Here is a 12,847-nt window from a genome sequence, read left to right on the forward strand (position 1 = left end):
ATCAAAGTTTCCAAATCTATCAAAGCCCCACAGGCTCTGGTTTCCTGAGATCAACCATCAGACAGCTCTGAGCAGAAGCGCTGGCAGCATTGGTGACAGCTCCCAGGAGGAGAGTCAGGTTGCAGGCACAGATGCCAAGTCTCTTAGCCTTCAGAGCTCTGCCACTCCCACATGTAGGGCCGCTGCCCCGGATGACACCCCACAGCTCACACAAGAAGCTGAGGATTAACTCGGCAACACAGGCTGGGTGCTGACAGCCCAAGGTCTGTGGTCTGGGTGGAAGCCCCTTGGCCAGGTCTGGGTCAGCTCAGCACACCAAGGGTTGCCAACAACACAGAGGCTGTAGACTAGGGCTGACTTAGTATGCAGGGGAGTGGGGTCTGAGGGAGAGGAGAGGCGTTCAGAGGCAGCCCAGCCAACAACCATCAGACCCATGAGAATGTCCTAACAGGCATCTCTCACCTATGTGCTAGACATGCAGCAACTCCTGACCCTCACTCAGCTCATGGCCATTTCTTCTTGGTTTACACAAAACCTGGAACCATCACCACTGTCTACCCAGCCCGTGTGTGTGTGTGTGTGTGTGTGTGTGTGTGTGTGTTTTGCTCTTTCTCGCTCTCACTCCTCCCAATCACAATATCATCAAAAACCTACCAGTCCTCCCTTCTCAGTACCACATCTTGCCACCTTGGTGATGGTGGTCCAGGCCTCTGCCCTCCTCACCTACATCATGAATACTGCCTTAAACTCACGAATAGGCCTCAACACTGCCTTGGCCCCGGATAGCCTCATCTCCACCCTGGAACTAAAGCATCCTATGAAAGTAAAGCAAAGCCTGTCACTCTTCAGTTTTGGGATGCCAGCAAGACAACTCAGTGGATAAAGCTGCTTCCTGCCAAAATCGATGGTCTGAGTTCAGTCTCTGGGACCCACACAGTGCGACAGAAATGGCTCCAACACTCTGGCCTCCGGCATCCACACATGCACTGTGGTGCATGCACACAGACAGAAAATAAATATGTAAAATGGAATAAGAAAATCTTTAGTTTTATTCATTTATTCTTAAGGTCCTAAGAGTGGAAGGCCAACCACTGAACAACCTGTCCCTTTCATCGTCCCTGTTTTTCTCAGACTAAAGGCCACATTCAGGCAATGGCCTGCTCAACACTTCACAAAATGCCCCACACCCAGTTGCTTTCCTGGCAGTGACATTATATGAACGCCACGCCACACCCTTCTTTGCATACCCCATTGAGGGGACACACTGTTCATCTGCCCCGCCCACTGGGGGAAAGTTCCACCTGGGTGCTTGGTGAGGAAGGGTCTGTAAGAATTCCACCTTGAAAGTAAACAGTTGGACCACAGTGACTCCTGAACAGCATGTCCTGTAGGCTGTCTACACCTCAGACCTGACCGTGGCCCTCCCTCCACTCATGCATTCCTCAGGGTGGTCAGCTGTCATGCTTCCACAAGCAACAGGGAGAGCCCAGGAGGCTCGAGTGCCCTAGAGAGGCTTTGCGACTTGTTCTCCACCCACACGTGGTTCCTCCACCCTCAACCAATGCTTTGATAGGAAATAGAAGTCACCCGGGAGGGAAAGAGACCAGCCTTCCCTGCCTTCCCACTCTATGGCCCTGGCTAGAAGAGGGGCAGGAGGGGGAAAAAGACAGCTCTCTGGCTTATGGTAGGAAGCACCCTGCCCCCTTCACCCCACCTTCTCAGCAGAAGCCCTCAGAACTTGAGACTGGACATTCCTCACAAGGGTGTGGCCGGCCTAGCAGAGCTGGTCTGGAGAACAGCTGCTGGGGGCACAGAATTAGCAACCCCTGGAAACCAGCAAAGCTGAGTGAATCCCCAAGGCCTGCCTTGGACAGGGCACATCTGCTGCGACTCGGTCAATCGGATGCATGAGTCACGGAAGCTAGGCACAGAGAGGAAAGATTGTGTCCGCTTTCTCATGTCTTTCTCCCTCCCCAGAGTACCCAGATAACACCAAGAAGCCACTCAGACAGCAACTCAGCCCACTGTCACGTTGATCCCTGGCTGTGAACTGTGACATGAGATTCTTGAGATGAGGTTAAATTTTGCTGATTCCACATTTGAAACGGAGCCATGCTTGATATGGGTCCGTCTACCCTGGCAGGTCACAGCGCAGAACTGAGTCAATCACCGTCTTAGCTTATCAACCCTTCCAAATTCAAAGGCTGGTTTCTGTGTTCAAAAACATTGCTCCATAGATAAGCTATAATTCAAGCTGTCCAAGTTAATTCACCCTGAGGGATGTGGAGGGCACCATAAGGAGAAGATACAATCTTATTTTCATAGGTGCTGGGCATTACACTATAAAGGCTCTACGTTATCTCATCCCATTGTCTCAACCATACGTGAAGAGAAATTTTAAGCCTTGTGGTGGGAATAGAGAAATGGAACACCAGAGAGGTGATGTGATATCCACACAGTTAGCAAGCAACACAGCTGGAGTCTGAACATTCACCTAGGTGCGCTAAACCCCTCCCCCAAGAGCCTAAGCATGATGTGTCTCCCATCTATAGCTGGACTTTGGCTGCTTTGTGGGTTCTTCTCTCTTCCACCCTTTCATCTCCCAGACACGTGATAGGAGAGAAAAAAGGATAGATGGGGGATAGACTACTTTCTGCTGATTAGGGCGCCCAGTTCTTTGGGGCAAGTTTGATTTTCACCATCAGGATTTTCTCATTGTTTCTTCTTTGCACATGACTACTTAACAAATCACAACCAACAGTGACCAACAGTGACCAGTGATGACCAACAGCAACCAACCATCAACCCTCCAGGCTCCCGGAGCCCGAGCATTTATAAACCCTCTTAAAAATCCCCAGAATTACAAATATCACACAATCACAGAAACTATCTGCAGCAGGCAAAATCACACCCCTGCTAGAGCACGAGGCAAATCATAGTCAGCTGCTGTGGACAATCTGAAGCATCCCCCCCCACACACACACACACACACATACTTGGGATTAAAATGAAAACATAATATTCCTGTGTTTTTTAAAGAAACCAAAATTTTCACTACACCCATCAGATTCTCTTAGAATTTCTATACTTTGTTTCCAATCAAGACATTTTAAAATTAACAGTACTACTTGTACATCTGAAAGGCAAAAATTCCAGTAGACTTGAGGAATTTGTTGAACAAGGTAAGAGGATTTAAGGTCAACATGAAATAATTATATCTGCCGGGCGGTAGTGGTGCACGCCTTTAATACCAGCACTTGGGAGGCAGGGGCAGGCAGATTTCTGAGTTTGAGGCCAGCCTGGTCTACAAAGTTCAGGACAGCCAGGGCTACACGGAGAAACCCTGTCTCGGAAAAAAAAAATAATAAAATAAATAAATAAATAAATAAATAAATAAATAATTATATCAAGAATGGAGAGCTAGCTCAGCAAGTAAAAGTAAGAGCACTGACTGTTATTCCAGAGGACCAGAGTTCCATTCCCAGAACCTACATCAGGTGGCTCATAACCATCTGTAACTCCAACTCTAAAAGATCCAAAGCCTCTGGCCTCTGTGTGCTGTGCTCATTTGCATATATCCACATACTGACATAAAATAGCTCTTTAAAAAAATTAATTGGTTCCATAAACTAGTATCAAAAGGGTAAAAAAAATAAAATTTAAGATAACTGCTGGGGGTGGGGTGTGGTGCACACCTTTGATCCCAGCACCAGGGAGGCAGAGGCAGGCAGATCTCTATGAGTTCAAGGCCAGCCTGGTCTATAGAGAGAGTTCCAGGACAGCGGGGTAACACAGAGAAACCCTGTCTCAAAAAAGCAAAAACCAAGAACAACAACAAGGTTCTATTTACAGTGTCAATAAACAAACAAACAAACAAATAAATAAATACAGGGCTGGCAAGAAGGTGCAACAGCTTTAGGCATTTGCCAGGAAATCTGACAATCTATGTTCAATCCTTGAGACCCCAGGAAGTGGGAGGGGAGAACTGACTCCACACTGTCTCTCTGTGTGTACATGGTGGCACGTCTGTGCCCCCCACCCCAGCAAATTAAAAAATGCAGTGACAGTTTTATAAAACAAATGCATAGGCATACTATTTTTTTTAATGTAGGAATTGAAAATTTCAAAGCATTGGTGAGTGAACTTGAATAAGACATCAATAAGTAGATAATAAATAAATAAATAAATAAATAAATAAAAGGAGCAAGCTGGGTCCTGCGTGTAGCAGGTTGGGTTCTGCACTCGGCTGGCAAAGACATCTGAAATGGTCTCGTCTTCTCAGGGTTTGGTAATGATAATAAACGCACGTGGCAAACCGTCCCGAGAGCGTCACACAAGCCAGCTCATCACTGAATCCCCCAACAAGGTACAACAAGAAAGCAGTGGCATGGCCCAGAGAAAGAGAAATGAGGTGGAGGTTGGTTTGCATTCTCCATTTTCGTTGACGTGCACAGGTAGAGAATTGCAGTGTGTGTAAAATGCACATCTGGCTGTGGAGTAGCTGTCATGGAGATCTGAAAAGCACAGGCTAGGAAGACGTCTAAGTGACACGGTACGTGTAAGGCTCTTAGCACAGAGCCAGGTGCATGGCCAAGCCCGGTAAAGGGAGCCTGTTGTCATTCCTGCGGTCAGGGTGAGCTTTGCAAGCAGTAGGCCTTGCGGGTGTGGGGGAGCCTAATTAAAGGTCTCCTGTCAACATTTTGAAATCTGTGGGTGATTTTGAAGAGATCTGGAAAGATGCTTCAGTTGGGAAAGTCCTTGCTGTGTAAGAACAAGATCCTGAGTTTGGACCTCCAGGACATACAAATCCAGGTATAGGCAGAGGCACACGCCTGTTACCCTAGGCAGGCAGAGGTGCACGCCTGTAACCCTAGGCAGACAGAGGCACACATGCCTGTTACCCTAGGCAGACAGAGGCACACATGCCTGTAACCCTAGGCAGACAGAGGCACACGCCTGTTACCCTAGGCAGACAGAGGCACACGCCTGTTACCCTAGGAAGACAGAGGCACACACCTGTTAACCTAGGCAAACAGAGGCACACACCTGTAACCCTAGATAGCCTTGCTGAATCATGGCCTCTGCATTCAGATACAGACTCTGTCTCAAAAAACAAGGTGGGCAGAGACAGAGGAAGATACTTCCCATAAACCTACGGTCTCCATAAGTGCACAAACACCTACACACATACACACACACACACACACACAAACACCTACACACATACACACACACACACACACACACACACTATACACATACACACAGGCACAAAAAATCGGGGAGGGTTTGAAGGAGATGAGGATGGGTTTAGAACCCCCCAGAAGACTGAGCCATGCCTCTTGGGTGTGTATGTCTGTGGAGAGCATTTCCTGAGGATTAACTGAATGGGGGAGGTCCACCCTGAGTGTAGATGCACCAGCAGCTGGGGGCTAGGGGAGTAAAAGAAGAAAGGAGAAAGATGGGATATAGAGGAGGCTCTCCTTCCCTCTGCTCCCTGGCATGTGATGCAGTGAGCAGCCTTTCGGCCACATGTTCCCAGGCTGTAAATCCAGCACACCTTCCCTGCCATGATGAACTGAACCCTTTGGAACCATGTGGCAACATAAACTGCTTCTCCTTAAGCCACTTCTATTAGCTACCGTGGTCACCAAGTCATCAAAGTGGGTAACACGGAGTTCCACCCTTGCACTCACTGAGGGTCCAGCAGTCAGGACGATGATCCTGTCTATTTTCTGTCATTGTCTATCGTCTATCAAAATACTTTCTTTAAGAAAAGATTTATTTATCATTATATGTAAGTACACTGTCGCTGTCTTCAGACACTCGAGAAGAGAGCATCGGATCTCATTATGGATGGTTGTGAGCCACCATGTGGTTGCTGGGATTTGAACTCAGGACCTTTGGAAGAACAGTCAGTTCTCTTAACGTCTGAGCCATCTCTCCAGCCCCCAAAATGCTTTTTAATGACATAAAACACTTCGTTCTTGAAAATAAATTATATTCTATTTATTTATTTTATTAATTAGTTGATTGTATTACTTTATGTGCATGCCACGGCACGTGCGTGGAGCAGAGGCTAACTCGTGGGAGTCGTTCTCTCCTCCCACCGTGGCGAGTTCAGGGGATCGAGGACAGGCCCGTGAACAGGCACCTCTACCCACTCTATTTCACTGGCCCAGGGCATCTCAACTTAATTGCTATTTTCAAGCCCCATCTCTACTTCTCACTAACCAGAGACTCTTGATCTTTCTCAGCTTTCTTATCTGTAAAATGGGGTAATAACAAAACTTCCCATAAAGTAACATAGCTATGTCACATGCCCAGGAAAGCACCCAGCACACGGCAAACACTGCAAGGTCATTATTATTATTGTTAGTTTTATGGAAATCAGTGGACTTACGGGCCATCTTCCAACTGTATTCTTTATTTGCTTGTTTGAGACAGGGCCTCGGGTAGCCCAGGCTAGCCTCTAACTAGTTATATAGCCAAGGATAACCTTGAACTCCTAATCCTCTCACCTCCTCCCCCTGACTCTGGTATGACAGATGTGCACCACCACACCTGGCTCTGCTGAACGTCCTGGTTATTGGATTTATTTTTGGGTGAGATTGCTTTAAGAATCTGATGATTATCTGAGAAAACACCTCCCAGGGAAAGGACATGTTGTCTATGCACACACACATGGAGACACCCTACCGGTGCAGTGGCCCCGGGTCATGGGTTTTTAAAAAGCAAGGATCACAGCCCAGGAGCAGCTTTCACCCACAGTCACAGCACTTGGGAAGCTGAGGGCTTCAAAGACTGTCTCTGAAGCAAGGAGAGAGGGGTGGGGGTGGGGGGGAGGAGGAGGAGGAGGAGGAGGAGGGGGAGGGGGAGGAGGAGGAGAAAAGAGAAAGCCAGGGTCACAAATGGTCTTTCAAAGGCAAGTGTCTGTGTGTTTCCTGGTGGAAGCGGCCAGGTAGCCAAGCACTGAGTTCCTCCTTCCCGGGACCGTGCACCGTGCACCGTGCACCGGCTTTAAGTCAGCGGCTATTTTTAGCTTTACTTTATATGGCCAGGGAAGGAATGAAGGCTATAGCAGAGGAGGCGCCAGGAGGCTCCGGTCCAGGGGCCTTCCCCGCCCCCATCCCGTCCCAGGCCAGAGCTGAAGAACTGAACCTCCCATCAAAGCAAGACTGGGAAGAGAAGGCAGCAGGGTGGAGGTGGAAATGGCAGGACCTTCAAAGAACATTCTGGATTCTAGATAAGTTGCTTTAGAAGAGTGACTTTCGACCTTTTTTGGCCATGATACCTATTTTATCTTTTCTTTTTAAGACAGGGTTTCTCTGTGTAGCCCTGGATGTCCTGGACTCACTTTGTAGACCAGGCTGACCTCGAACTCACAGAGACCCAGCTGCCTCTGCCTCCCGAGCACTGGGATTACACCACACAGTGATGCATGTGTCTATGCGTTGCACTTCTGAACATACATATAGGTATACAGCAGTAACTGAGCTTTTTTCCAGGAAGTAACACTTCCTCTTGCTCTCCATGAAAGACCCAGTCACGTCTGCTCGAGATCTACCATTCTTTCTATTTGAAAGAAACTGTGGGTCCTGACCCACTAAATTGATCTACCAACAAACCAATTGGCACCTCCGGTCCGTAAAGCTGACCTTTGCTTTGGTTTAGTCATAGCAGACTACAGGGCAAGGCAGCTTCTCAATATCCAGGACAAGATGGATGCGAGTTTGAACGCTGCGTAGATGCACATGCTCAAGCTTCTGGCCTCCTGAATTTGCCGACTCTGTCCTTTCAATCAAAAGTGAAGCTCCGCCCCGCCCCGCCCCCACCACAGTGGACCTGCAGCGGGGCTTCGCTCACCTACTCCAGGAAGTCCTCCGTGTGAAGTCCCACCCTCACGCTCTAGTCCCTCACCTGGCTCTGCCTACTAGCACTGGTTGCTGGGCTAAGTGCAGCTCCTGTTATATTCCTGGCTCAGCCGTCCTGTTCTTTCTACATTTCGCAGTAAAGCATAGCACTTGCTTTACAGAACATAGTATACACATATTGAACGAGCTGATCACCTTAGTGGTAATCACAGCCACTCCCGTTCACTGCACGCTGTCGTTTATCAAATGGGAAACGGACAAGCGGGCTCAAAGGCTGGCTCGGCCTGGCTCATTTGCCTCTGAGCCTGAGGAGGATATGGGTTTAATCTTCAGGTCGTACACCGTGGAAAGAGAAAACCAACTCTCACAAGTTGTCTTCTGACCCCTACATATATGCTGTGGTGGTCACATACACCCTTCTCCTCCCCAATAAATGTAATAATGATATTTTTAAGTCACGTGAGAGATTAGAAGTGGTTCATCTCACAGATGGGGAAAGTAAGGCTCAGAAATAAATCCAGTGGGGCAGGGTCATAACCCCGGACTTGTCCAGCCCCCACCTGCTCCTAATCTTAACATCTTATTGGTCCGCATCCCTCTTGGTGCCATCCAGAAGAGGGCAAGGGGCAAGTCCTTAACAAACCCTCAGGGGACTGATGACAGCTTGATTAAAGACATTTTCCAAAGCAGCAGCCACGTCTAAATTTGGACGGTTACACCTTGTGTGCAGCTTGGAAGAAAGAGCCCACAAGATCTTCGGAGTCCCTGGATGTGGAGGCATCTGGAGGGAGAAGGCTGGGTAGAGCAGGGCGGCTGGTCTTCTGAGCACCTGGCCTTAAGAGCTCCCTGCACACCTGAGCTCAAACCCAGGACCCACAGATCAGGGTCAGTCAGCCTATGCCTGCAGTCCCAGCATGCACTCCTGCCTCATTCTCCAGCCTAAGCCTGGTCTCACCCCAGAGCCTTTGTGTCTCTACTTCCTGTTTGAAAAGCTCTCCTCCCTAGAACTCCAAACTCTACATTTGAGACTACTTCATACACTCTCTTCCTTCACTAAAGATAACCTTGAGAAATTATATATAAATATATATGTGTGTATATGTATACGCACACACACACACACACATATATATATATATAATTGCTTCTTCACTAAACGGGCTTCTAGAGGACCATGTCTGCTCCCTGCTCCAGTCCCTAGCACTAGATATGACACAATGGCAGGTGGTTACTGCTGTTGGCTTCAGGAGTGACAGGTTTCCTCCTTTTAGATGTGTTGGAGATCGGCCCATCATGCCCTGTGTTCACCTCACCCCAGGAATGTGTACCCCTGTGATTCACAGCCAAATAGCTCTCCAAGCCCTTGGAGACAGAGAAGAGAGATTGGAAGGGATATTTGGCACATTCCTGCCATGCACCTTTTTACATAGATTTTTACTGATACTCTCTCTATAAGCAGCCAAGGATTGTGCCCATTTTTATATCTGGGAAAACTGAGGCTTGCTCTCTACCCAACCTGCCATGCTCCCCACAACCATCTGCTGAGTCAAAGTGTACTGAGTTGGAGGCTTGGTGAGTAACTCAAGGACATCAGGATTTGTCCTCGGTTCATTCCCGTTCCATCCAGTTCTATAAGCTATTCTAGACGCACTCAGAAGCTGGGGAGACCTTGCTGAAGGCAGGTCCTCAACCCAGGCAGGAACCTAGCCTGCATCTCACACTGATCTCAGTGTGCTTCCTCCTGGGCAGGCTCACCCAGGGCACTGCTGCTGCCTAGCCCTGCTTCTGTGCTCCACCCTCAGAATGCCCTTTCCCCATACTCCGTCACGGCACAGAGGGATACATCCTAACTCCAACCTCCCACAAGTGGTTTCTTGTGCCAGGAATAATTATTTCCTAAAGAGCCACAACTTTGAGTCGCTCAGCACAGCAGGAAAGCGCCTTGGAAATATCCCAGTCAAAGAAGCCATGGGGCACAGCGTGCACGTCTATAATCCCAGTACTCTGGAGGCTGAGGTAGGGGGATTACAAGTTTAAAGCCAGCCTGAGCTATATTCTGTCTCAAAAAAAAAAAAAAAAAAAGACTACAGGAGTTGCTAACTGCTTTCTGCGAGAGTTAGCAGGTAAGTGAGACAACAGACAAATGTCTGGACGCCAGACAGAGGCATTCACTCTCACTTCGTGCTATATACAAAACAGGCAGAGTCCCTGACCAGTGATCTCTACAGTTTGCTCACTCCTCATCTCCTCCCTCCCTCCCGCCCTCCCTCCATCCATCCATCCCTTTGTCCCTTCCTCTCTCCCTTCCTTCCTTCCTTGTCAGAGTTACACTATGTTGACAAGCTGTTATAAAATGATCCTCCTGCCTCAGCCTTCCAAGTAGCTGAAAGCGACACTTTCCGGTGAGCCTGTTAAAACAGCCTTTGATGCTCACTGCGCTGGTCGGAGGTCTGATGAGCCCTGAACTGCACCTTTGCTGTGGGTCGGTGCTGGCACTACTTCCTCACTGCCCGTGCTGTGGGCAGTACTGATGCGCCAAGGGCCCCATTGTATGGATGAACAACTAAGGCCGAGGTGAGCAACAGGTCCCCGCCACACCCTGCAGGTAAGGTAAGGTATCTGCACTGCTGTTTCCCAGGGCTCTTTTGCCTCAGAAAACTCCTCTTTATCTTATGGCATTCTCTGAGCCTCTTTAAGTCCCCTCTCTGCGGGGACATCTCCTACTCTTGTGATCACACCTCCCTCACCAAATATCTAGCTCAGGAGTCCTCTTCTGAAAGCTTTTCCCCCCCGCCCCTCAGATGTGCCTGCTCGGTTTTTGTCACCATTCTCTATCTTGTCTGAGTGAGATAAGTTGGCCTGCCTGCCTATCTTTGAAGCCAGAGTCTATGTCCTTTTTCAATCTAATCATTCGTTCAATAGTGGACAAATAGGAGGTCCCACCAAAATATGCATTGAATAAGGCTGGGGATATAGAACAATTGTCTAGAAATATGTGCCGAATGAAAGAATGTATGAGTAAATGGAGAGATGGAGGGATGGAGGGATGAATAGACAGAAAGATGGACAGATGTATGGATGGATAAATGGATGGATGGATGGATGGATGGGTGGGTGGGTGGATGGGTAGATGGATGGATGAGTTGGTGGATGGATGGATAGATGGATAGATGAGTTGATGGATGGATGGATGGATGGATGGATGGATGGATGGATGGATGGATGAAGAATGGATGGGTTGGTAGATGGATGGATGGATGGATGGATGGATAGATGAAGAATGGATGGGTTGGTAGATGGATGGATGGATGGATGGATGGATGTACAGGTATATAGTTACTGGGTAAATGCAAGAAGATAGGTTGGAGGGTGGGATGAGTAAATAGGAGATAGATGGATGGGTGGATGAATGCTGGGTGGTTGAATGGATAGATGGATGGAGAAATGAATGAATAAACACTCTTATGATCTTTCCCGTGAAAACATTTCCATAGCAAAGTTAAGACCAGCCCCCAGTTCTGCTGAAACACAAGCTAAAATCTAGCTGTTTACACACCTCGAGAGTAAAGAGAAATGATTCCATCTTATTTGGTGTCTGATACGTGTACATCGGTAGGGCAGCCTTGCACGGTCCTTCCTGCCAGTCCTCAAGAATCGCTTGCTTTATTGCCCTACCTTTTCTGATAAGAAAATGGATACAGAGAGGCAGAGTAGCTTACGTAAAGTCACACAGGAAATATCACCTTAGACCATCTATTTCTTTGCTAACCACTCTGCTGTTTCCCACCGTCCCTTCAGACCCCACCCCCAAGCTCTGCGGGCTGAACTAGACTCACCTCCGTCTGCGTAGGTCTCCGTGCCATAGCCGTCCTGTAGGCCGTTATTCCAAGTGCCCTCATACTTGGCACCACTGTTTGTGCTCTGCCGGATTCCATAGCGCCCCTTAAAGCCATGCGTCCACTCCCCCTTGTAGAGCCAGCGCCCCTTGGTCTCTATGCCAAGCCCATGTCGTTTGCCCTGACTCCAATATCCCTCAAAGGTATTCCCACTGGGCCAGGTGTAGACGCCTGCCACTTCAAAGCCAAAATTCCAGGAGCCCGAGTATTCACCCTGGCCCTTGGGACCGGTGCACAGTCCGTGCCCATGTGCCTTTCCTCCTTCCCAGCCCCCACAATACGCCCCGCCATCATCAAAGTCAAAGCGGCCCCCGCTCATCTCATCCTCGCCCCTGACAACTCCTCCGTCCTCCAGCTTGGGAGTAGGGGTACCAGATGCTCTCTCTCCAGGCACCTTCAGGCTGAGTCCCTAGACTCACCACCAGGCTAGAGGTGGAAAAAAGCAAGATGCCAACAGAGGCAGAAGAAGCCCAAAGGCCAAGTCAGCAATGGGGGCGCTGGTCAGTGCCATGGCTGGGAGGTCCCCTCAGTCATCCCAACAAGGCAGCAACTTAAAAAGGAAGCCGACCAAAGAGACTCCAAGTTCCCACAAAGCGTCCCGGGTCCAGTTTCCATGGAGTCCGGTGTGCCCTCCTTAAAGAAAAGCAACGAAAAGGAGTTGAAGGGGTCCTGTCTTTTCCAAGAGGGGCAATCCCCGGTTTAGCAGCCCAGCCGAGGCTGAATTCCTGCCACCCACCCTGAAGCAGCCGCTGGCCCCCTTCTCATCCACCCCAGTGGGCGTGCGGCTCAGATCTCCCAGCTGCCCCGCCCCTTCTTCAGCCCTGCCTTCCTCCCAGGATAGAAAGGTCAGTGTTGCCCTAACAAGGCCATTGGATCTCAGAAGCTGCTCCCAAAATAACCCCCTGGCTGGCCCGGCCTCCTTCAGAGCCGGAGGGAGGGAGGGGGGCTTCCAATCCCTAGGCCTGCAGACCCAGGCAGTGGCCTGAGGGGGCTGAGCAGGAAATCTGAGAAGCAGCCTCACCACTTGGTGGCTTGCCTTCTTGTGGCTCAGAGCTGCCTCCCATCTAGAAGTCCCTA

At 49.2% G+C, this 12,847-nt stretch overlaps 1 protein-coding gene across 1 annotated transcript in view; it reads right to left on the reverse strand.

The window, feature by feature from the left end:
- Jph2 (junctophilin 2) overlaps window positions 1-12,546 on the reverse strand; it is a 64,507-nt gene extending 51,961 nt beyond the window's left edge. Inside the window, exon 1 of the mRNA XM_052184199.1 lies at window positions 11,711-12,546. Coding sequence (XP_052040159.1) covers window positions 11,711-12,089 — 379 coding nt within the window. The 5' untranslated portion in view covers window positions 12,090-12,546. The remainder of the gene's footprint in view (window positions 1-11,710) is intronic.
- Window positions 12,547-12,847: the final 301 nt, after the last annotated feature.

This window comes from Apodemus sylvaticus, chromosome 5 (genome assembly GCF_947179515.1).
Source record: "Apodemus sylvaticus chromosome 5, mApoSyl1.1, whole genome shotgun sequence".
NCBI lineage: Eukaryota > Metazoa > Chordata > Mammalia > Rodentia > Muridae > Apodemus > Apodemus sylvaticus.